At 44.4% G+C, this 25,044-nt stretch overlaps 3 protein-coding genes across 3 annotated transcripts; all 3 read right to left on the bottom strand.

The window, feature by feature from the left end:
• Positions 1-3,748: 3,748 nt before the first annotated feature.
• Positions 3,749-4,981, bottom strand: fut9a (fucosyltransferase 9a). Its single transcript, XM_067243477.1, has one exon. It carries the CDS (start codon positions 4,979-4,981, stop codon positions 3,899-3,901), a length of 1,083 nt encoding a protein of 360 aa, XP_067099578.1. The 3' UTR covers positions 3,749-3,898.
• Positions 4,982-9,800: 4,819 nt separating this feature from the next.
• manea (mannosidase, endo-alpha) lies at positions 9,801-12,792 on the bottom strand. Its single transcript, XM_067243194.1, has 4 exons — positions 11,849-12,792; positions 11,617-11,726; positions 11,410-11,486; positions 9,801-11,154 (listed from the first exon to the last, which is right to left on the bottom strand). Exons 1-4 carry the CDS (start codon positions 12,369-12,371, stop codon positions 10,521-10,523), a joined length of 1,344 nt encoding a protein of 447 aa, XP_067099295.1. The 5' UTR covers positions 12,372-12,792; the 3' UTR covers positions 9,801-10,520.
• A 4,285-nt stretch (positions 12,793-17,077) lies between these two features.
• LOC136948750 (serine/threonine-protein phosphatase PP1-beta catalytic subunit-like) lies at positions 17,078-24,951 on the bottom strand. The gene is made up of 8 exons (XM_067242758.1): positions 24,900-24,951; positions 22,078-22,209; positions 18,725-18,955; positions 18,489-18,593; positions 18,312-18,383; positions 17,980-18,131; positions 17,565-17,699; positions 17,078-17,413 (listed from the first exon to the last, which is right to left on the bottom strand). Exons 1-8 carry the CDS (start codon positions 24,949-24,951, stop codon positions 17,309-17,311), a joined length of 984 nt encoding a protein of 327 aa, XP_067098859.1. The 3' UTR covers positions 17,078-17,308.
• Between the last annotated feature and the right edge of the window lie 93 nt (positions 24,952-25,044).

Genomic DNA, 25,044 nt, shown 5'->3' with positions numbered 1-25,044 from the left:
AGGATCCTGCCGTAACCACCACAACACACGACCAGGACGCCCATCCATCACTCCTCAGCACCCCTGGCCCACTATTTATACCATGCAGGGTGGGACATGGTCCAGCAAGCAGACTATGGGGAGATTAAAGTGCTATCGCTATGCAATGCTAAGCTATTGATACAACCACATACTGTAAAGCAACGGAACACAATGTAACACAGCCGTTGAAAACCTCCGAGCGCACAGATTTAAAGAGAGAAACTTGGCCGTCAAACAAAGTGACAGGATGAAATGTGTACAGTTCAGTCAAGATGCTCCCATATAGATTTTTACCATTGATAGATTACCATAGATATTGAAATAGGTTTGATTTAGGCAGAGCGGTTGTATCGAGGGGAAGCACTCACTGCCTCAGAGCACAGACATATAATATGAGGCAGGGAGCAAATAGACAATACATCCCCTCTGATGGACAGTAACATACAGACACGGGGGAGATGGGGATGGTGGAGGGCGGCAGCAGCCCAGAGTCATACAACAGACCAGGGGTGAGCAAGCGTTTATATTGCCGCCCTATCGGACATGGACCTATGAGCTTGAAGTAGCACAGGTGTAGTTGATGAGTTACATGACGCACACGTGCAGCCCAAGTGCCATGCCCGAACAACGTTTTCATTCATGAACTGATGAGCATATATCATGTTTTCTAGACTGTAAGGTTAAATGTGGGAGGGGCATGTCAATGTCATTTTAAGAAATATTTAGAGGGAATCCTTCAAGGCTGTGGAAGGGTGAACATTTTAGCCACAGTATCATCTAAATGATAGTTTCACAGAAAACAGAAAACCCAATCTTCAGAAGAGTAAAGACTCCAACTCAACTTCTTATTATCCATTTCTTTATTTTCTTGACACTATCAGACATCTACAATTAAACACAACATTTGGCAAAATACAACGATTTGGCAAAAAACTTGTATTGATTGATTCACTATTTCTTCCAATGTGCTGACAGAAAATGAGTTTTGTTCAAGAGGGATTCACACTCAGCAACACATAAAGAACTCACTTCACTCATGGACTATGTCTAGACTAGGGACACTTAAACGTCCAATCAACTCAGAATCGGCCACCCTCACAGCAACACACTGTTGGTGAACAAAGGGACACAAAACAGACTGGTTGTCATGTTTGTTTTTGCAAAATAAAAAATAGAACAAAATGCTGAGAAATGAAAGGCGGAGAGAAATAAGAGATAGAAAGACAGAGAGAAGGGACAGGAAAAAATACAGATTACTGCATTAGAGAGTAGTTCATGAACGCGACACAAAAGCTCTGTTTGAGACAGCCACTAACAGAGTCACACATGTCCACATCAACTCAGCTGATTTCCATTATCTCTCTGATGAATTTCTTCAAGACGGGTGCAATAAGGTCATTTCAAAAGGATTAATGACTAATCCAAAAAACGGTATTCTTCTTTGTAAAATGGCCTCACTTGAGGAAATTCATAACAGACACTCCATTGTCTCCAGCAATGGCCCCTCACACAGTAGCAGTTTCATACAGTAGTTATATTCTGAGACACTCTTAGAGAGCAGTTCATGAATGCAACACAATAGCTCTGTTGAGACAGCCACTACCACAGAGAGCCACACATTTCCAAATGAACTCGGACGATTTCCACTATCTCTCTGAGGAATTTCGGCAAGACGGGTGCAATTAGGTAAATTCAACAGGATTAATGTAATGTAACAAATCCAAAAAACTGTCTGTATTCTTCTTTGTAAAATGGCCTCACTTGAGGAAATTCCTAACAGACACACCGTTGTCTTCAGCCCTGGCCCTCCTGTAAAGTGTCTTTTCTCTGACCCCCCCCCCCCCCCCCCCCCCCCATTCATAAGCTGCTTTAAAGTTAGAAACATCATTGAAAGTGAATCCACTTTCAATGGCTATGCCTGCCAATGCTTTGCATGTTAGAAAGAGATTTAAACATTTGCAAATATGTACAATACATTGTATTCATCAATGGCTGAGCTGTCGCTCCTCGTCGAGCTTGACATACAGGAATGATATATGTTAGTGGGCTAGTTTTCAACACCACCTTGACATACAATGTTTCAATGAACAGTTATATACATACAAAGACTACACATATGGAACCACAATATTCTCTTTTATCTGACAACTAGATGTGTTGATCCTAGTCAATGTCAATGGTCCATTTTAACAGTAAGTAAATAAATTAAATAAAACATATTTTTTACCAAGTAGTCTTCTTGCTTATCTTGCATATGTGCACATATGTTGCCAAGGTTTAGTTTGACACAGTTATTGTTAGTTAAGGTTCAACCACTGTGTCATTATAGCTGCTGAGTGCTGTTTAGATGCATTGTTTTAGAAAGTTGGACAGGAGTCTGCAGAATGAGCGTTGTGTACAGCGTGCTGTTAGACTGAGGTGAGAGTGGCCAGCAAGCCATGCAAGTGTAAACAGGAATGTAAACAGAACCCAGAAATTCATCACTCTCGAACAACCTCTCTTCTTCAGGATACTTAAAGAGGGCAATAAAATAATTTTTTAAATATCAATGGAGAATGATAGTATTATTACTATCCAGATGTTCAAATTATCTTTAAAAAGTAACATAAACACGTTTGGGAAGATCCAAGCATGAAGAATGTCATGTTTCTCACTCACTTTAACCAAATGGTGACATCTGAGGTGAGGTTGAAGTATCTGTGTGATGATTGAAGTACATAGCAAGCCCACATAAATAACACATATGCACTATGTCTCATTAGTTATGTTACATTTGTGCTCTCATACAGTGTCCTCTGTATCTACAATATATTATATTCAACATTACCATCTGAATGTCAAGAGTGCAACCTCATTCTGTAGTTAAAGAGGGGGAGGAGGGAGGGTTCACATAAAAATACAGTGATGCTGTGCAGCCTAATTTTCTACGGGGCAGTCGCACAGGACTGTTATGCATTTCAATATAATAATGCCCGATTTACATCCTTACTAAAATAGTGATGCTTCCCTGTGCCATTTCTGCTCCCAGTCTCAGTGTACAACAGATTTACATGATACTAAAATAGCAATCCTTGTCTATGCCATGTAATGTCTGCCCCATTCTCTGTTTTAAATTACAGTGTTAAACCCTTAATGACTGCCATTTTGAAAGATAAGTGAAAGTTAGTTTTGCAGTGCAAATCCGATTTTACAAAAATATGGAAAAACAATAGCCCGATTTATCCGAAGAAATACACATATGTACATTTTACAGTAGATGATGCAATTGAACGACTTTCACATTTGAAGTTAATTAAACACTGCATAGGTGACTGTAGCACTATCACATATGACATTGTTTTATCTTATAATATCTCACTTCAATAAATAGCACATAAATATTTGTATTTGAACAATTATTACTTTTTCCTTGTTCCAACAAGTTATTGTTCACTTTCGTGTGAAAACACAATGTAACAACTCAGTGGCCAATATTGACATTACGTCATTGATGACAAGTGTTCCATGTCCAATCAAGCACTGAAAACAAAAAGCAAACAAATAGCAGCAAAAACGTGGACTTGTTAACAAAAATGAAATACAAAAATGTATTTTTATTTGATGTATTATAAACTCAATGTGCTTATAATGAATATAAAACAAATACAAACTATGGTTGAACAACAATGAAAAAGGCAAAGTAAGGCTGATCAATACGGGCTTGCAAAGAAAGACAAAATAAGGAGTGTCTCATTTTGGCCACTGTACCAGCGGTCAAACAAATTATACAGTTTCACTGTATCAAATGTCAGTGTTGACGTCTCAAATAACATAGAAACAAACATTTAAAGCACTGCCCTCAACAACTAAGCATGTGTCTTCCAGCCCCTACAGGACATCAGCCACCCCAGTACCATTTGTCAAGGTTATTGAAGGCCTTGTACTCCTTGTGCCTCCTCAGGTAATCACAGGCCAGACACGTGTGCTCCGCCCAGAAGTAGGCCTTTTTCACCTTAAAGTGCCTCCGCCACTCAAAATACCTGAGGTACAGTTCCTCGTTCTTGTCCAAAAGCAGCAGGTATTCAGCCAGCTCTTTGGGCGAGGGGAAGTCATCCACGTGGATGAAGGCGTCCCCCTGGACGAAGTTCTCGTAGTTCTGTCTGGCGGGCCCCAGGACCACGGGCACGGAGCCCACAGAGAGCGGGTTGTACAGCTTCTCCGTGATGTAGTCCTTGTGGATGGAGTTTTCGAAGGCCAGGTAGAACTTACAGCTGGCCATGGTGGGGAAGTAGTCCTGGTCAGCGATGTATTCACCGAAAGCCTGGCCGTAGGCATGCACCTCGATGTGCTTGTACAGCTCGTTGTAATATTTGACCCGCACATGCTCCGGGTTCCAGTTGCTCACGATCCAGCATATCAGCTTGCTCTTGCTGGGCGGCACAAAGTCCTCCTCCCCCTCGGTCGCCACAATGGACCCGTAAGGCACTTCAATGTCAGCATCCTGGCGGTAGTTGAGCGTTAAGTTGAACAGGTTCTCAATGCCGGGAAGCTGGGAGGAGTGGGACGGAGACTCCAGATTCATCCATACCCACTTCTGGAAGGAGGGCCGCTGGAGGGGGGGCAGGTTGGAGAGGTCTGTGCAGATGTCCCTGTGGTGAATAACAACGCCATCGGACTTGTTGTAGAGGTTCCTGTCTGCGGTAATGAAACAGCCCTCGATGTTGAACAAAGTACTGCAGGAACTCAGGTCATAGGTCTGTCCGAAGGGCCAGAGCCAGACTAGCACGGTAGTCAGGTTCTTGTCACTCTTGGTAGAGAAGAGGTTCTTGACCCGGTCTGTGGATGCTGTGGACTCTACGGGACCTGACAGCCAGCTGGTGGACGGTTTAAAGTACATCAAAAATAGAGTCACAAAACATCCCAGTAGAAAGGTGCCGAGCAGAAGGGGTCGTAGAATTCTGTGGAAAGGTGCAGATGGCATACTCTGTCCTGTGGAAAGAGGAAAATAAACACATTATGGTGGATAGAACATAATACAGAATAAACAAAATTCTAGATTTTTCAATATTTCCCATCTTCCAAGCTGATTTAACATTAAATGTGACACGACCAAATGAGAAGGCCTGACGGTGCTAATTACTCTAAACTGTTGTGCACACCTGATGGATTTGACTTAATGCTGAAATCCAGGCAAGATTAGGAGTCATGGGATGTTGAGGAACAGGTCCGGTCCTACATTTGGTCGACCGTGAGATTTCTCTTCTTAGTGAGGAAGTGTTCGAATGAAAGGATGCTGCTCACAGTGGTTGCAAGATCCTCAGACATCTAGTGAGTTACGATTGATCTTGAGTTGACATGTCCTTTCACTGGCATCTCCTTCAAATGACAAAGAAGTGAATTTGATTAAACTGAATAAAAATATGAGAACATTGTCATTGGTTTGAGGTTAGGTTATTTTATTTCAACATCTGAACATAGGATAGTGTTGTGAGCCTATTATGTACCATAATAGTTATGTTTGACACTAGTCCACTGAACTAAAGATAATTCTGAAAGAAACATGGTCTTAGAATAAATCAGAATGGTCTTTGAGGAGCTTTTGTTCAATGTTAGAGGAGCAACATTACTCTTCAACACCTTATTTGTCTATTCTATTCTTAGAAACCGGTGGAGTTCCTTTCTCCATTAAACATACAGCTTGCCACATGTGAAACGTATTTCTGACAAATCTACTACAATGCTGCCATCTTAAGGCTTCGGTGAGTAAAGTGGCCTTGTGATTCTCCAAGCTCTAAGTCACAGACTATACAATGCACCTGCATTTTGCATAATGCCAATACATGGAAAGAGAAATGGCTGTTAGCAGATCATATGGCGGCAGAAGATACCTATACACTATACATCGGTGACAACAGCTCAATCTGTCATTTCCTTATTTCCAACCAGCTGTCAGATATGCCATGATTTGTGATTTGCAAACAATTTGACAAATTTCAGAAGGCTCACTATCATTTTCCCCTGAAGAGGAATTTTCCCAGACCGGCAGCCAGGCGGACAGATGTTACTGACTAAGGTGAGGAAGGCTGACACAAGCAGCCATTAACAGAGCAGGAAAGAAGAGGGCAGATGAACGCAATTCCATTTAAAGGCTTTAAAAAGAAAAAAGCTTACAGTATCAATGCATTTTTCATGTCGACCAAATCCTCTTAAACCCCAGAAACACACTTTCACTCAGTATCAGAGTTATCCCCCCTCCCCCCCAGGTCACAGGATGCATATAATACGGCCAAACATTTCAACAGGATCCAGGCTCTTCACAACATAAGGTTAGGTTGAGATGGCAATGTTTTGATAAGGATCAATGGATGAATACATGAGGTCATGGTCAGACAAGTGTCATAACTATGGCTTTCAATGGGCTTTTAAAGAGGGATGGCAAAGTTACTCTGTCTCCATGGTGATCATGAGTCAGGTTGGAGAAGTACATTAGAATTGCTATGTTCATGCAAAGCATTTCATTTAAAAATGGAATTAGAACAAGGATAAACAAGGCAAACCCACGTGTGTGACCATGCACCCTGTTTTCATTCACATTTTGAAATAGCGTTCAGCTAGGGTTTTGTCAAATGCATTGTGATGTATTTGGGACGCGGAAAGAGCACCACATGGGTGAGTGGTCTGCAGAGGGCTACATTTAAGTGACTGTGGGAAAAACAAACCCAAGCCAAAATGGCTTAAGGTAGTATCAGTCTGGGAGTGCTACATGCACAATGGCTCTCAATTGATCTTGCCTTAGTGATTTAAAAGGCTGTCCGTTTAGATGTTCCCATTACAATTTGACAAATACAAAACTATAGGGTGAAGCCGTAAGGTGATACATGCCCGTGGGGCTGTCAATCCAAGGTGAGAATTAATTTTCTTGCCAGAGCGACTGAAGGTCATTTTATAACGTGGTGCACACACTGAGACTCACACGTACACACGTTTGAGATGGGTGTCACTCGTTGTGATACTGCATTGAAGTTAATGAGAATAATAACCTAGAAGCAGAGGCATGGTGTGATTTTGTTGTTTCTTAAGCATCAAACGCCCTTCTGCACACAAAAAATGTCTCAAGAGCAGTGGGTAGTCCTGATGAATGTATTTCCAATGAGGACACTGCCAGGAGTGTATTCACTACTCGTAGGCTATTATCATGCATCAAGGAGCGCCGAACATAATCCAAAAGAAAAAAAAACGTAAAGCAAGACCTTAAGAAAATCTGTAATTGTTCAATGCCGCCGCCTCCTTACCCCAGCCAAAATGATGAATGTGAAAAAAATGACATGCAGTGATCAATTAGTTGTTATTTTCCTGTCTTATTTGTAATTAGCTTACATCACTTGGTTTGCAAAATTGCAGGTAGCATACCATTGCTCTGACGATTAACTGAAAAAAAGGCGTTTGACTTACCATCTCGAAAGGCGTGAATCAAAATATGCATTTCTTCCCATTTTATTTGCAGGTTTGTCTCTTGCAAACACGTACCTTGCTACATGCCGAAAACATGAGCGATGTACACTGAATTATTATTTACGCTGGTGGCAATATTTGCAGAAATCACATGCCATTCGGATGAGCACAATTCCATAGCGCATCATTCCCGCCTTCCGATGCAAATAAACTGATAACACAAAATTATATTAGGATTCTAAATTCACGCCTGCTCTTTCCTTGAACGATATCAAATCCATCCTTTCGGGCATAAGGGCGCCATGAAAGGAATGTGATTCGATGTGGAATAATTCCCTACTGGCTGCCCATGCGCTACCTTGCCCTGTTTACCGACAATGCAGCTCTGAGGCTGAAGCGGCAGCTATCCGCGGAGCGAATTTGTGATGTGTAGGACCAGATTTTATAGCGTCTAGCGGGTGCAAGACGTGTTTATAATTTAATCAGATGGCACTAACGAGCTAACTAAAGTCTTGATCTGCACTATTAATGCAAGTTTGATACATGTCTGTACAGGTCTAGGATATAGATCGGAAACATTTCACATATTCACACCATGGGATCTGTTTGTAAAGTCAATGTAGCTCACGTTTTTTATTTTTCCAGTCCAGTACAGTGTAATTAAATTCCCCACAGATTTGCATCCTAGCGTTACAGTAATAGCCTACCTGGGGACGTGGATGCCAATTAGAATAGCCTCCACCTTTTCCTTTCTGCCAGACATTAGATCTTGCTATGCGAATAAATCTGATTCAGATGCATACGGTAAGGTATCTAAAGCATCATCATTTAAATAATATCCCATATAGACATACAGTTAGGTCCATAAGTATTTGGACATTGACACAATTTTCATCATTTTGGCTCTGTATACCACCACAATGGATTTGAAATGAAACAATAAAGATGTGCTTTAAGTGCAGACTTTCAGCTTTAATTTCAGGGTATTTACATCCAAATCAGGTGAACGGTGTAGGAATTACAATACATTTTATATGTGGCCCCCCTCTTTTTAAGGGACCAAAAGTAATTGGACAATTGGCTGCTCAGCTGTTCCATGGCCAGGTGTATGTTATTCCCTCATAAAGGGAGTTCGTTATTTCATTGACAAGGAGCAGATAAAAGGTCTAGAGTTCATTTCAAGTATGGTATTTGTGTTTGGAATCTGTTGCTGTCAACTCTCAATATGAAGTCCAAAGAGCTGTCACCATCAGTGAAGCAAGCCATCGTTATGCTGAAAAATCAAAACAAACCTATCAGAGAGATAGCAAAAACATTAGGTGTGGCCAAATCAACTGTTTAGTACATTCTTAAAAAGAAAGAACGCTCTGGTGAGCTCAGCAACACCAAAAGACCCGGAAGACCACGGAAAACAACTGTGGTGGATGACAGAAGAATTCTTTCCCTGGTGAAGAAAAACCCCTTCACAACAGTTGGCCAGATCAAGAACACTCTCCAAGAGGTAGGCGTATCTGTGTCAAAGTCAACAATTAAGAGAAGACTTCACCAGAGTAAATACAGAGGGTTCACCACAAGATGTAAACCATTGGTGAGTCTCAAAAACAGGAAGACCAGATTAGAGTTTGCCAAAAAACATATAAAAGAGCCTGTACAGTTCTGGAACAACATCCTATGGACAGATGAGACCAAGATCAACTTGTACCAGAATGATGGGAAGAGAAGAGTATGGAGAAGGGAAGGAACTGCTCATGATCCAAAGCATACCACCTCATCAGTGAAGCATGGTGGAGGTAGTGTTATGGCGTGGGCATGTATGGCTGCCAATGGAACTGGTTCCGTTGTATTTATCAATGTGACTGCTGACAAAAGCAGTAGGATGAATTCTGAAGTGTTTCGGGCAATATTATCTGCTCAGATTCAGCCAAATGCTTCAGAACTCATAGGACGGCGCTTCACAGTGCAGATGGACAATGACCCGAAGCATACTGCGAAAGCAACCAAAGAGTTTTTTAAGGCAAAGAAGTGGAATGTTCTGCAATGGCCAAGTCAATCACCTGACATAAATCCAATTGAGCATGCATTTCACTTGCTAAAGACAAAACTGAAGGGAAAATGCCCCAAGAACAAGCAGGAACTGAAGACAGTTGCAGTAGAGGCCTGGCAGAGCATCACCAGGGACGAAACCCAGCGTCTGGTGATGTCTATGGCTTCCAGACTTCAGGCTGTCATTGACTGCAAAGGATTTGCAACCAAGTATTAAAAGTGACAATTAGATTTATGATTGTTAGTTTGTCCAATTATTTTTGGTCCCTTAAAAAGGGGGGGGGCCACATATAAAATGTGTTGTAATTCCTACACCGTTCACCTGATTTGGATGTAAATGCCCTGAAATTAAAGCTGAAAGTCTGCACTTAAAGCACATCTTGATTGTTTCATTTCAAATCCATTGTGGTGGTATACAGAGCCAAAATGATAAATTGTGTCAATGTCCAAATACTTATGGACCTAACTGTACATATGGCACACAATGCCTATTCACAGTGACTGTTCATAGTGGCATAAGAGGCAGATGAACGCAATTCGATTTAAAGGCTTAAAAAAAAAACAGCTTGTAGTCTCTCAGTACACTAAGGATGAATAAACTCCAACGAAAACAAACAAAAAAGACAGTAAAATGTCGACTAGACAATTAAATCCTCAATTACACAATACTAAAATAAAAATCACACACTCAAAATGTACCGTGTAGACTGTAATGGAAAACAGCCTTTTCCTTAACGATTGTCATGATTATTTTGGGCCACGGATCAATAAGTGATTAACCAAGTGATTTAAGCATTTTTCCAACAATAAATTACAACTTATATACTTTGCCTTTTCTCAACATCAGCTTGGTCCAAATATTTAAAATATCATAGGAGATGACACCCACAATGAGAGGCCTATTCCTTTATATCAGCATTTCCAATTATAATCCCTCAGTGGGTTTCCATGGTATATGGTTAAGGGGGGCCACACACACACATTTGCTCTTATGCAGCCCCCAGTCTCCCCAACACTGCTTCCAATCAGTCTTGCCATCTCTTACGCTCGCTACCAAATATTCCTGCCCATTTGCGAGTTATCTCTAAGTAAACCACAGGTCTGTTAGGCAAGTAGTCCAAATAAACTGTCTGACTGGTCTTGGGCACTGCCATCTCAATTTGAGTGCCTTCATGCCACTCATTAAAGGATGTTATAGAGATGATATCAGGCCTAGATTCCAGGGCGCTGCTCAGTGCCGTCTCATAGTATTTCCCGTTGATGCGATTCCGTGTGTTCTGGAAATTCCAGGGTCTGATGTTGGTGTCGATGTAACCAGGTCCTACGCTCGGGATGAACATCAAGCTGTTATCCTCGCAGAATGTTTTTATGGCCTCCCAGTTGCGGTGAGAGGAGCCGTACGAAAAGCCGTTTGTGGCAAAGTACGTGTAGACACCGTCGAAGCCTGCGGTGAGGATGTCCCTCTTGTGCTTCTCCTCGACGAGGAGGGCGATGAAGAGGCCGTCGTAGGGGGTGTCCCTGACGCTGCTTCTCTCGGTGGATTTCAGGAGCTTGGCCCACCGTTCTGAGTTCAGAAGGTAGGAGTCGTAGACGTAGAATAACGGGAGGAACTTGCCGGTGCTTGTCTTTTGTCTGTAGAAAGCTGGGTGCTTGCCATACCTGACAACAATATCTACACATTAGTGCTCTTTGCAGAGACAGAGGTAAAACACTTGGCTCTGATTTAATAGGGAGTTCTAAGTGGTATATATCCATTCGGCATTCGTAACATTTATTGTGGTTATCATCATTATCCTTCTCCAGTATTACTGGGCATACAATTGATATTGAATGGTAAATCTGTACTTACATCTAGGAGACACTGATGGAATCACCTGAGTAGAAATGATTTGATATGGGTGGGTTAATACTTACTTATCAATGATGTACTTGACATTGGTCAACATGGTTGCTTCATCTCTTCCTTGGTATGGTTCAATGTGAAAAGCCACCTGAACAAATCAACAAAGAGGGGAGGGAGAGAGATAAATAAAAATCAACAATAGAGACTATAGACTAAATATTAACGAACCCTTTCAACAAATAGATACTTCAACATTCATTAATAACCCTCATGCACACCTTTATGAGATATTTGTGTGCCACGTCCAACAGCAAAGGCACAAGCTCATCCGTCGATTCACCATTGTCATCCTTCATACCAGCTGGGTACCATGACACGGCAATGACACCTGACAATGCAGAGAGGGACATAACTCATAAGACAGAAAAGAACTGTCAGAATTCCATAAAATGGGACTATGACAAGCTCAGAGAACCACTAAAGAAGACATAACTACATCCTAGGTCTTACCGATGGCAGCCGTTCGTAGCTGCTGCATGTGAGCTTCAATAACAGAGGGGTCTCTGGAGCTGTAGGCCCCCAGAGCTGGGTAGAAGTTTGCCCCAATGTCATCGGGAGGGCTGTGCCTCCCTCTGGGGTAGCCTTGGGCCACCTTGGAGTCCCAGTGAGGCAACACAGGGTGATCCCAGTGGATGTACTTGTTGTCAAATTGCGGATTACCAAACCAAGTGTAGTAGAAGGCATGGACATTGTAGTTGGGAGCAGGAAATGTCTTCAGCATTGCCTCCATTTTCATATCTCTTTCTGGCAGATTATTGTTTGTTTTAATTTGGTCAAGTTTAGCAGCTGGCATTTCACTGTGTCTTTGTGGGTCATTAGGATTTTTAGCCTTTAAGTCTGGGAACAGGTCAAGACCTAAAGGACTTCCCATTGGATTTTCAGGCATGAGGGACTTCAGAACCAATGTTACTATGAATATCAGCAACACAACTCCGATTAATGCAATACAGGACTTACGTCTGAGCCTGGCCATTCTTCAACAGGAGCTTAAGGTTGCCCACTCATTGTCCAGGATCTATGTCTTGCTGCTATGTGTCATGTCCAAATGTTGCGAGGTCGCAACACATGCGGAAGTCTGCAGTTGTGTTAATCAGAAAGGAATTTACCCACTGCAGTTTCATAAAACCAAATAAGACGTACTGATTTATTTTGTTGCACAAAAGCGATAATAACCTTTTTTACCTGCACTACTCGTTGCTTCCCTGCACAAGTGAAGTGTTGCAATGAACTTTACACCGGCAGATATAACGTTAGTCCATCATGGGACAGGGTGACTGTAAACCTGTCGACCAGTAACTAACGTCACCAAATGTTTTTTTGCTCTTGAGAACATCAGTGGTAACTGGTAAGAAGTACAGAGACAATTATCTTTTGGTCTACATGTTTAAAACATAGACTCCAATCGCTTGTCAATACAAAACAAGTTAATTAAGACAAAATGTAAGGTGCATCGCTTCGCTTGCTGCTCTATTTTTGCCATGTCACGTGGCAGGGTGGCCCTTTGCCCAGACACAAATCTCAAAACAATCTGTCCTCTATCCAAAGCGTTTACGTTTTCCATCCACATTGTATCAAGATTTGCGAACGTTCTCCGACTGCACTACGCCCAAGTCAACAACGTTGAGAAAAGAGAATAGTTGACGATATTTAATTGATCTCTGTATAGTCATATCGCCCTCTAACAAAAGGATGAGTTACTGCAACTATTTAACAGTCACATTTAATCCGAACTCTGCGATAATCTTAATTGAGGAAATTCTGGATACCTGTCCATTAGCATGACACGTATGATGACAAGCGTGATAACTTCTTGACAGTTTATTTATGACGTCAGGAAAAGTTTGTAACTAATCATCATTCCCGTTTGTAAAATCGTCGATCTCTGAAAACTGCCATTAAGCAATGGATAATCAACAAGGTAGGCTATTTGTAATTTATATCTTAAATACGTGCACCTTAGTTTATGTCTGTATATTACTAGATATATAATCTAGCCTAATTAGTCAAGCAATATCAAATGAGAGGGAGTGCTGTTATAGGCCTAGAGCTAGCCTACTAGTAGGCCTACTATGTAGGACCATCACGGCGTCGGTCTACGAGGCCGAAGGCCAAAAATAAATCAGTCGTGCTCCGTAGAGTATACTATTGGCCGACTATCTGTTATAACAGCACGAGCATCGAGTGTGATAGTTTAATTAATTACTGTACTTGATATAATTTTACTTGATGCTATTTATAGTCGGCTACTATACAACATCACACATACACGTAACAAGACAGGTAATAACACGGCCTACACCCATGGAGACGGTAAACACTGGGGAAAACCCAGGGCACAACCGTGGCCATGTTGTTTTTAATCAATTGGCTCCTCCAACACAATTTCCAGGACTGGACTGTGGCCAAGTAAGCTACATTTGTCTGCAACACTGTCACTGCTAGCTACTAAGTTTGAGTAGCCTATACAAGTTAGACCATACCGCAGAGCAGCTACTTTGTATCATGTGGTCTATGTTTCCATTTGTGTAACCAGGGAAGTGTCTGTTGTGGACATACATTTTAGTATTTGCAGTGCAATGTTTGTTACAATCTAAGATAGATAGCCTAATTAGTCCTAAGTAATTAATTAAGGGGTCAAGTAGGGCGAGCCGGTCATTAGCAATGCACCACACCCTCTTGTGGTGTATTGCTTTAGTAAACCCCGACAGGGTGATGCAGGATGAAGGTGAAGCAAGACTAATGACTGACCCGCTGTACATCTTCCCGCTATTTACGCTACATGGCTGGCCTACTTACTAAAGCAATCAATAATTGTACACCAAATACTGATTTAATGGTTAGTATAGCCTAATAAGGATTGTATTGCTTCAGCCCAAAAAAGGGTCAGTTGTCGTACGTAGCAACAGTCTGTTATTCATAGCAGTAGTCTGCTATACAGAAATAACAGATTGTATAAATCTGTTATAGACTACTAAAACACGAGCATTCAACAAAGCCCTCTAAAAAATATCCCTGCCCTGTTATAGGCTACTTTAGATCAGCACTAATGGAATGCCTCTCAAATTACTTGGTTGGAACTAACTGTTGTATAATATTCCACCTCTCACAGGTATGGAGGCTAGGAGACAGTCTGTGCCTGGCCCGGTGATGAACTTACTGACTAGGAGAAGACGGGCCGAACCGGCCCATGACCCAAATTTGCAGGTCAGAATGGAAAGTGTACTGGAATGGAAAGTCTATAGTGTTTGGAACTCTGGAATAACACAATGATGTGTATCTCTCCTCCACAGTGCAACCCTGAGTGGCTGATACAGTGCAGCCTGCTGAGGTGGCTGTGGGACAGCGGTCTTGGCTGCACGCTCAGAAGCAGCTTCCTGGGTAGGCAGCTGGGGAGCAGCAAACTGGGGCTGTGGCTGGACTCCCACTGCCCGACCCTCACTACCCTCCTGCTCCTCAAGGTGGTGCTGTGGCTTTTCCTAGTGTGGATCCTGTCAGACCTCCACATGGGGCTGCCATGTTTCCTGCTCACCCTCACTTACTGGCTGTATGAGGGCCCTCTAAGCAGAGCTGTGGACTGGATCAGGACACGTTGGCAGAATAGAGCCCTGCCAAGGCCTGGGGCAAGTACAGATAACCCGAGAAGAGTGTCGACCCAGAGGGCCGTTCCAAGTGGGGTGTCCAGGGATATGTAGGTGGAGGACCTCCTCCCCCAGCGCCGAGTAAGAGCGTGGAATCAGCAAACTGGTTGACATTAAAGGTTTTCCTACTTTAACATATTGCCAAGGTGTGTGCTTATCTATAACTTTGCTCTAGCCTTTGATGAACCTTGTATGATGTAGGTAGAATCCAATGGGTTCCAGAGAGGGTTAAGATAATAAAACTAGTCATTCTAAAGCTGTGATACAGTAGGTGTATTCAAAAACCACAACAAATAAATCCAAGACTAATTTAGTTCCATCCATTTATTGAATTCAAAGACTTGAAACCAACTTGTACAAATTGCAAAATAGTTTGGTAATACCTTGGATTTTCCCACTAATGTTTAGGAAATGAAAATAAAAAGTAAGCAGAGTGAATTGATTATATAGAAACAGCACATAGGAGAGCGAGTTTCCATCACATCAAACTTGACTGCAGGTTTTCTGTGGGCTGAAGCTGAACTGTCGACTCGGCTTATTGTGGGAGAGCAGAATAGGTAACTATTCAACAAGTACCTCCAGATTCAAATGATACAGCAACCACTTTGCTCTGGTAATGTCATGTGGAAAACAACAAATACAGGATACTCTGAAATGCAAGTGAAGCGACAGTAAAAAAAAAAAGAAAAAGAAATGCAGTGAAAGTGTCTCGTCACCTGATGGTGCTACTATCACGTGTCACATATTCGTTGGTCTCACCTGCCCCAGTGTCTCTGATGAGGAGGGTTTGGTGCAACAGAGACCACATCAATGCTGAAACCACCTACTTTCCCTTTGGTTTGATTCACTTGCCTCTCTATGGCACTCAAGCAGATAGGGAAGGGAGGGTTTAAGGAGGGATGACCCACAAATATTAATATCACTACTTCACAGTCCTTCATTTAGTACCACCGTAGTCAGGTTTACTGGCTGCATACACAATCCACACAGTATTAAAAAAGATGCAGAGACGGGATACTTGCTGTGCTCCAAGTTATTATAACAGTTATTTATTTAAGAGCTCACTCGCCTGAGGGAGTTATTGCAAGTGCTGACCCTCCAGTGCCTGCTGCCAGCCAGGCGTCTTCAAACCAGCTGCCTCGTGCCAAGTCCAGACCAGCAACCACACAAAGCCACGATAGGCCACAAGCCCGTGCAGGCTAGTCTAGAACATGGTCTTTGCACCTCACAGTGCAGGTAGCAGCTCATTTACGATGTACAATTCTAAAGGATGTCCGACATGGGATTGGTCGGCCAACCGTTGTAAATAACAAAGGGATATGTGAGGTCATTCTGCAAGAGGGGAGTAAGAATGTGTGTGTGTGGGGGGGGACTGAGTTGATATGCAAGTGCGTCACATGCACCTTAGTGTGAGAAGTGACATCGGCTTGTGTGGGGGTTGTGTGGGATCTACAGTAGGCACGGACAGGCGCTTCAGGGTGGAGGGAATGTGTGTTTGTGTGGCGTGTGGGTGTGAACTGCCAGCAGCATCTGTTATTGCCTGCGTTGTTCATTCAAGCTTTCGGTCTCTCAGTCCTAATGGTCTGTATTGGACAGACTGGGGATGGACTTGTCCATGGATGGGGAAAAAAATGGGACACCGCAACAACGCATGCACGCACACACAGAAACATTCCCTCGTTCACTCGGCCCACAAACAATCATGAGAGCTAATCACTATCAATATGAGAGTGTACGTACAGACCATTACAGAGTGTCTGGTTTAGCTGAAATCAATTTTGTCTGGAGTTTTGTTTGTTTGTTTACTGCTTTTAGGGGGGGATGGGACAAGGCAAAACTGTTACATTTCCACATCCATTTAAGTTCTCTCTGAAGGCAGGAGTTACTCTGACTTGTTCGCGTGCACACTAAGCGTGGTTCCTTACACTACACCTCGGAGACAGGGGCTCGAATGGCATCGCAAGAAAACCACAATAAAGAGTCAATAAAAAATACCACCATACAGGCAAAAAAAGAAAGAAAAAAATATATAAGTCATACGATTGGTCACAGCAAATTTATGTACACATACAGAAAAGAGTCGTCAGGAGGGTGGAATATAGGGAGAAAAAAGACAATGAGTGTAGGGGAAGAGAGAGAGAGAAAGAGAGAAAGGGAGGGGATGGGGGAGTATGGATAGGCCCTGCATCTTCCATGAGTTTACTGGGCTTGCAGCGAAGGAGGTTGGGGAGGCAAGGGGACGTGGGGTCTGGGTTGGGAACAGGCTGTGTGTTCACCTCTTCTTAGGGACCTGGGCAGTGCGGGGCGGGGTGACGGGGCGCCCAGAGTTCACCCCTCCATACTGGTACTTGGCCTTTTTCTCTGAGGGCTTCAGGATCTGTAAACAGAGGGAGGAAGAAGGAGCCTTAGAAGAGAGGAGTGTGAATGAGCCTGGGATGTGGGGCTGTCAGCGTGTGTCTGTTATCACACATGGCATGTTTATTGTATAAATACAAGTAGCATCGGTGTGTGTGTGTGTGTATGTGTACCTGGAAAGAACACATGAGGGACTCATCAACACTCATCATGCCGCCAGCGTTGTCAAACTCCCCGCAGTAGTTGGGAGCGGAGAAAAGGGTAACCAACTGGCGCTTGGCAAAGAACTCATATCCATCCTCCACAACCTATGAGAGGACATAGGTTACAAATCCTCATCCAGCCCAATTAATATCCCCTATAAGCCCCTGCGAATATGCAACCTAACTTTGTTCCATGCAGCTCCAACTTGACAAGTTCATACGGTACAACCAATAGTTACCAAGCTAAGACCCAAAACAAGGTTTTCAGTTTACAAAACCACCTCACACTCAGTAGGTTTGTTAGCTGAACAATCACACAATTCCCACCAAAATAACAAAAATAGAATAATAAAGTGTGAGTGTGTGTATGTGTGTGTGTCAGTACCTGATGGGCTCTGCAGATGAGGTCCAGGTCATGGCGGTTGAGGAACTTGCTGACTACGTCCGCTCCAAATGTGAAGGAGACCCCGCGGTCGTTCTCGCCCCAGCCCTGGACGTCCTTGTCTGGGTCTGACCACAGAAGGTCACACAGCAGGCCTGGGGAGGTAGAGACAAGGGAGGATACAGTCAGTGAGGGGAGGAGAAGGAGGAGGGAATGCAGAGGTTAAGGGAGTTCAGAGAGAAAGAGAGACCAGCAAGGAAACAGCCCCCCCCCCCCCCCCTCCAAAAGAAAAAGAGTCTGGATTCACAGGAAACAACCTAATTGGACACACACACCTGTATCTGGGACATCTGTTGGCCTCATGATCCTACGAATCTGTTCCATGGACTGCAGGTCAGGTGACAGGCCTGCAGGTTAGGAGAACGCATTGAGCATTGATAGAATATTGGGGACAACAGGAAGACAGGACCGAGAGCAAGCAGAAAAGAGACCCCCCCCGTCTATCCTCTGACCTCCATGGCAGCAGAAGATCTTCTCGTCGATGATGGCGGCTATGGGGAGACAGTTGAAGCAGTCCGTGAAGGTCTTCCACAGCTTGATGTTGAACCTGCGCTTACCTGATAGGGGAGGGGGGGGAGGGTGGGGACAGAGACGAGCCGTGAATGTCACCGTGCGTGTGTGTGTGTGTACAGTAACTGGGAGTCAGAGGATGTACTGTGCGTGTGCGTTCACGTGCTTGCTCGCTCACACTCGTCGTAGAAGCCGTAGATGCGGTTGATGGACGCACACTCGTGGTTTCCCCGCAGCAGGAAGAAGTTCTCCGGGTATTTGATCTTGTAGGCCAGCAGGAGACAGATGGTCTCCAGGGACTGCTTCCCCCGGTCCACGTAGTCCCCCAGGAACAGGTAGTTGGCCTCGGGCGGGAAGCCTCCGTACTCAAACAGCCTCAGCAGGTCTGTGTACTGCCCATGGATGTCACCTGGGGAGGGGGGCAGTGAGGGGTTAAGCTGACTGAAGCGTGTCTCTCTCTCTCTCTTTTCCCTCCCCCCTCCATCATCGTCTCTCTGTGCGCTCTGGGAGCTTGGTGATCAGGTGGGATGAACGGCTGTAAAGGCGCAGGGTCAGTGGCTGTCAGTTTCCAAGGACACACACTCACATGGAGCCATTGCAACTAGTAGCACCACATGAGGGCTGAGAGCCTTGAGAAGAGAGGGGGAAAGGAGGGGAAGAGGATGATGCATCCAGGTTAGCGATGCAGTCTTTACGCACGCACACACACACACACATATCCCTGTCACAAAATCTCCACATCAATTTCACGTTCCTTCAGTTTCAAACATAAAGTATCAGTCCGATAGGCCTCCTCAGACAGACGCAGCACGGACTCTGCATAGCCCCGCCTGCTCTGGCTGTGGTACACTGGAGGGTAGCAGGGGAGCACGTCAACAGGGACCAGCCCAGATTCCAAAAATATCCTCCTGCACCAAGGCCGGCTCCAATTTGGGTTAAACGCTGCCGTGATGAAGACGAGGGAGGGAGTCTGGCCAGGTGCATAGCCACCCTCTGAATGCTAATATTCCCAGGTCGACAGACGACAGCAAACTGCAGCTACGCACCTCAGTGCATAAGCTAATCTAATAGGCTACCCGAGAACAAACTGACCAGTGTCATTTTCACGAAGCTCTAGAAAGCTTACCATGGCCTGTATTTCACATGTAAATGACATTTAACTTGAACATTGTAAGAGCGTCTGCTAAATGGCTAAATGTAATGCTTTGAATGTAACGTCCTCTTGATGGCTATCCATTCGTCCCCCTTTGCTGGCCAGGGTCCAATCGGCTAGGGTGGACACCTCACTTCTCCTGACCCCACCCCACCCCCCAACCGTCATTGGACCATGACGGTTGTTTACAGTGTGCCTGCCAGTGTCTTGAAAGCTGGAACCGGATTGGATGAGAGTGGAGGGTGGCGCCCTGCCCCTTCACGCTGGGCTGGGAGGTGAGGGTGAATGATTTACACAGGCCATGTCTGCAGTGTCAAAACAGGGCTGAGAATAGCAGGGCTGATTTAGTGGTCAGAGAGGAGGAGGATGGAGAGAGAGGAATGAGAGAGGGAGAAGACAGAGAGAGAGCAAGCAGGCGGAAAAAAAGAGGCCTGGAGTGGAGGCGGTGAGTGGGAGAGAGAAGGAAAACAAGTGGTTCTCGAAGACTCCAGACCCCCACCTTTTCCCCCCAGTGTATTTTTCTATCTGCAATTACGCCAATGGGACTACATCAACTTTGTGTTTGAGTGTGTACTTTTTTCTCCCATGACAGCAACTTCAAATGACCAGAAAGCTCTTATGACCAAACCACTGTCATGCCAGCTCATCTCGTCTCCATCCGAGAGCACTTCCATTACATAGACACATCTGCTGTGAGCCAGAACACTCACAGGACTCAACAGCCAGAGTATTGGTCAATTAGGCTAGCTGGAGGACAGCTAAAGTGGAGGCATGAGAGGCTGAGAGGAGAAAAGGACAGAGTCAAATTAATGGATGATAAACAGGGAGAGGGGGTAAATTAGTGAGTGATATCATTCCCTGAAATTGACAATATCTTGGGGGTGCAGCCTCACACACAGGGATGGCCTCACACACACAGGGATGGCCTCACACACACAGGGATGGCCTCACACACACAGGGATGGCCTCACACACACAGGGATGGCCTCACACACAGGGATGGCCTCACACACAGGGATCGGCAGACACACACACGACACGTCGATCCAAAACAAGGCGAAAACAAACAACGTAGGCAGCACAAAAACTCGAGGAGCCCGAAAAGGGAAGCGAGTTCTAATGTCCCTCCACTCTGCCCCTCCTCTGCCAGACAGGGCCCAATGCCGACGCACGGACGCTTCCATCAGCAGGCAGTAAGCGACATCATGAGGGCTTAGTGTGTGACAGGACGAACCTGATCCATGTGGCCTTAGTGAATAATTAAAGGTGAACATTGTTTGTCGCGTCTGCATCAGGAGCAGAGCCCTCCTGTCAGAGCTGGGTCTGTAGGCATGAACCCAGCAGAGGTTCATACCTACAGACCCCAAGGTTAGGAGCTCGTTAACTCCATAGGAACCACCAAGCGGCCAGTCGTTATTCCTCATCACCCAATACTGAAACCCACTTACCCAATATTTGATTGCTTACAGATCAAGCTGATTTCGAAGTCAAAACAAACATCATTGTCAGTCAATTGGCATTCCTGCCATGATAGACATCAGACATCTGATATCATGCCCACAAACACACACGCAAACAGAAAACAGTGAGAGCTGGCGGTGTGTGGGAGGTATGCTGCCAAACAGATGAAATCACAAATGTGTTGTATTGTACTTTGTGTGTGTGTGTGTGTTGAGGACATGTGAATAAATTGAGGGGTACCGAGCATGGAGAATGTGGGCAGTGTGAGGGCTGTGTGCTGAAGGGAAAGATAAAGTGTGTGGGAGAGTGCGGAGATGTGTGGGAGCCACAGAGATAAATAGATAGGATTCTTTCTACGCCGGAGCAGAGGAGAAAGACTCAGGAGTAGGGCTGGGTATCGTTTGGGTTTTTACGATACCGGCGCCTGAACCGATACCAGAAAAAACAAAAGAGAGCCACAAAATGACGGGGGGTGTACAGAATGTGTGTGTGTGTACAGTACATGGGGGCAGGAGAGTGACAGTGACTTGACATGGCCCTGGGTTCTCTGCCCTGTTGCATAAGCGAATTCCAAGCTGCATCAAAGCAGTAGATTGTTGCTCTGCGGTCTGGAGACGAGGGCCTGCGGTCAGGGTTCTAGCGGGTAGGAGAGGAGCGAGCTCTCTTTCTCCCTTTTCTCGATCTCTCCCACCCCCGGGCCAAGGGATTCTCAAAAGAGAATCCTGCATACTCTACATATGAAGTGAACATGAAAGGGATGGAACAAATATTCAAGCAAAATAGTGGAAGGCATAGAAGTGGAAGGAAAGATAATCCCTTCAAAAGGTTATGAGAGGAGAGCGTGACAGAGAAGAGTGCAAGGTGGTGAGATACAGCAACAGGGGGGTAATAAAGGTTGAAGTGTTTCTCGTACTGACCACAGATCTTCAGTGGGGCCTCCAGTTCCAGCAGGATGGGCTGGCTGAGGAAGATCTCCCTGGACTTGATGCACAGACCCCGCACCTCCGCCTCCGTCATCTGGACGATCTTCCCAGGACGACATCCCCGCACTGGAGAGCGAGAGAAGGGCGTCCTTGTCATCAACATTATTTGAATGATTCATCATCATCACCACCACCACCATTTGGACCGTTTTCATTTAGCCTTTTATCATCACCATTGTCATAACCATCATGATTATCCTAATCACATTATCATTGGTAACGTTTTTACTACAATAACACCCATACATATGACCTAGGCTTCATTTGAATGACTCTCAGCCTTATATGGCAAACAACAGTAATCTCAGTTGGTCTCTAAACCTAGCTCATCCAAGTCCTAACTCCTGACCCCCAGACTGTTTACATGCTACACACACACACACTTTGGTTGGTGCCTACAGTAAAGAAAGAGAGTGAATTTAGCCTATGCTGGTGTTGGCCTATTCAGTTCTAATTTGCATGCAGCTAGTCTCTGAGTCAGTCTGGAGACAATCAAATCAAAGGTCACATTTGTTTAAAGGGGGTGTTTTAGAACCAGCTTATTTAGACAACCCTTGACACGCCTCCTCTGTTTCTCAGCCAGTCGAGCTAGACTGCTAGAGGATGAATGATGGCCAATTTGGTTGGACAAACCCCTAACCAAAGAGTTAAGCAACAGCCTAACTAGCAATTTTAACTCTGAGATACCAGCCTTGCTCTGTGAATTCATGAAGAATACAATGCATGCTTTTGTGTGTGTGAGTGTGTGTGAGGGAGAGACACAACAGAGATGTATATCTGTCTCCTGTTCCCCTCAAAGGGAGACCAATTCTAGCGTGTTCTCACTGTGAGCAGTCTGAGCTGGATTAACCAGTGTGGCATCTCCTCCTCACCCTTACCCCTGATAAAGCACACGACACACACACACACACACACAGCCTACTTACACGCATACACACATATGAAACCATGCGTTGCAAAAACTGTACATCTAGCTGTTCTATATTGTTTATGTTGTTGGACTTGTTTCTAGTATAATTGTCTTATTTAGTGACTTAATTTGTGTAAACAACACATTGTGTTCACATGCTCGTACTGCACTGGGACCCAAAAGTACGTCTTCTAAGCATAAGCAAGCTCCAAACAAAATATTTCCGCACTTAAATTAGTTAGAGCATTTTTGCAGAGTGGGATCTAACTTCCTGGAGAGTAGGGCGTGGAGGGTCATACCACCATTCCCAGAGTACAAACACAGTCCCATGTCATCAATCTACCCTAACTGCCTCGAGTATCCTCCTAGTCAGAAAATGCAGAGGTAGTGCTTATGCCAATGCATCAAAGCTGAGTGAGCTAAGGCAGCCTCGCAAAGACGGTTTGCGGCGTTAAGGCCAGAAGTACACAGCTTTTGCAGGGATGCACTTTCAAAGGGGATTAGATCTTTAAGACCATGGATGGGTAAAGGCTGGAATGAAACCATGAAGAGGATTTGTTCCCATCACAAACTGCCAAGTGGGACAGTCAGAATGAATTCAATGGGAAGCCTGTGTGGGCATTTTGTGTATGTGTGTGTGTGTATGCATGTGTGTGTGTGTGTATGTGGGGGGGGGGAGGCAACTGAATAAGCCGTCTCCACTGAGTTGACTTTTCATAGACATTACATTTTCTGACAGCATGAGAACATATTACATAATGTTGAGATGCCTGACCAAGCAAGCGAGTCGCCTCAACAGAGTCTAGGACAACAAGTCTCCATAGATGCCTGGCTTCTGTGCAGCACAGACACACACAAGCATCTTTCCTTATCACAAGACCTACCTTAATGCATCAGCTAAACACATACTACAGCAGTATCCATTTCTTTGTGCCCTGTCGACTAGTTGCATTGTCCTTCTTGCCTTTATCAGGAGCTTTCAAACAGTTCTACCAATTATAGCTTTATGGAAAACCATGTGTGTGGGAGTGTGTTGCGTGTGTTTGTCTGTTTCAGAGTGAGCTGACTTGTGATACCATAATTCGGCAGTGAGCGACATTTTAATAGAATCTAGGCTAGCTAATGTAAGATTCCAGAGTCTGTGATCACCAGTGTAGGAAAGCTGCAATGGCAAAGAATAGTGGCTGGCTTTAGATAACTATGCGCCCGCATAGTAAATACGTCTCGCTGGGGCGTACAGGAGAACGCGCTTGGAGGACTAGAGAAGGAGCATTATAGGTGTACATGTTCATGTGTTTAACTAGGGTACATAGGTTTATTTGGTAGGCGTAATACCGACCATATCGTGTCAAGGGCAAGAGGTCCTAGCAATGTGTGCGAGACGCAGAAACAGCTGTCACTGAAGTGGGTGTCAGTCTCTCACACTGTGCTGTACCGACTCTGCATAGCAACCGCCTAAAATGTAAGACGTTAGCTAGCGTTGGAGCAAGCAGTGCTAGCAGGCTGATTGCAAATGTGTAGTAGTCTATCTAAAACCTACACAATTAAAATGGTCAGAAAGCCGATGATTTCTTCCTGTAGACGTGAAGATGGCTGAAGACAAGGCTAAACAGCAACCGTAAAAGGGGCAGACGACGGCCGCACACCACACTAGCAGTGTGGCCACACTGTTTATAAACATTGTTGGGAGCTAGCTAGATAGAGTAGCTATAGCTAACTATCTGGCGTTCGCTTTAAATAATGTCACTACGCGTTTAACATAAAGGTGTGTGAATCATTTAACCACACAATGTCATACATAGTTAGAAGAACGGTCAAGTCCTAGGACACATTCAAGGCTACTCACCTTCCAAAAGCCGAGAGATGATACTGTCCACGTTCAACTCGGTCTCCGCCATCTTCGCTACTGAAGTTCGGGGTGGAATGTTCAGTTTCTTCACGATCAACGCCAGAGGGAGTTCCCAAGGGTTTCTTTGTAGCATGAATTCATA

Source organism: Osmerus mordax, chromosome 9, assembly GCF_038355195.1.
Source record: "Osmerus mordax isolate fOsmMor3 chromosome 9, fOsmMor3.pri, whole genome shotgun sequence".
Taxonomy (NCBI): Eukaryota; Metazoa; Chordata; class Actinopteri; order Osmeriformes; family Osmeridae; genus Osmerus; species Osmerus mordax.
The sequence above is the reverse complement of the archived record's forward strand: the minus strand, read 5'-3'. Positions and strand labels throughout refer to the sequence as shown.

What these genes read in the sequence shown, in the direction of transcription:
- manea (XM_067243194.1), bottom strand. Translation starts at nt 12,371, where the DNA reads ATGGCCAGGCTCAGACGTAAGTCCTGTATTGCATTAATCGGAGTTGTG. An exon ending in GCTACGAACGGCTGCCATCG is followed by an intron (nt 11,727 to 11,848) that starts GTAAGACCTAGG and finishes CTGCATTGTCAG; the next exon opens with GTGTCATTGCCGTGTCATGG. An exon ending in GTCAAGTACATCATTGATAA is followed by an intron (nt 11,155 to 11,409) that starts GTAAGTATTAAC and finishes TATTGTTGTCAG; the next exon opens with GTATGGCAAGCACCCAGCTT.
- fut9a (XM_067243477.1), bottom strand. Translation starts at nt 4,981, where the DNA reads ATGCCATCTGCACCTTTCCACAGAATTCTACGACCCCTTCTGCTCGGC.
- LOC136948750 (XM_067242758.1), bottom strand. Translation starts at nt 24,951, where the DNA reads ATGGCGGAGACCGAGTTGAACGTGGACAGTATCATCTCTCGGCTTTTG. An exon ending in GATCTTCTGCTGCCATGGAG is followed by an intron (nt 18,384 to 18,488) that starts GTCAGAGGATAG and finishes CCTAACCTGCAG; the next exon opens with GCCTGTCACCTGACCTGCAG. An exon ending in TCATCTGCAGAGCCCATCAG is followed by an intron (nt 17,700 to 17,979) that starts GTACTGACACAC and finishes GTCCTCTCATAG; the next exon opens with GTTGTGGAGGATGGATATGA.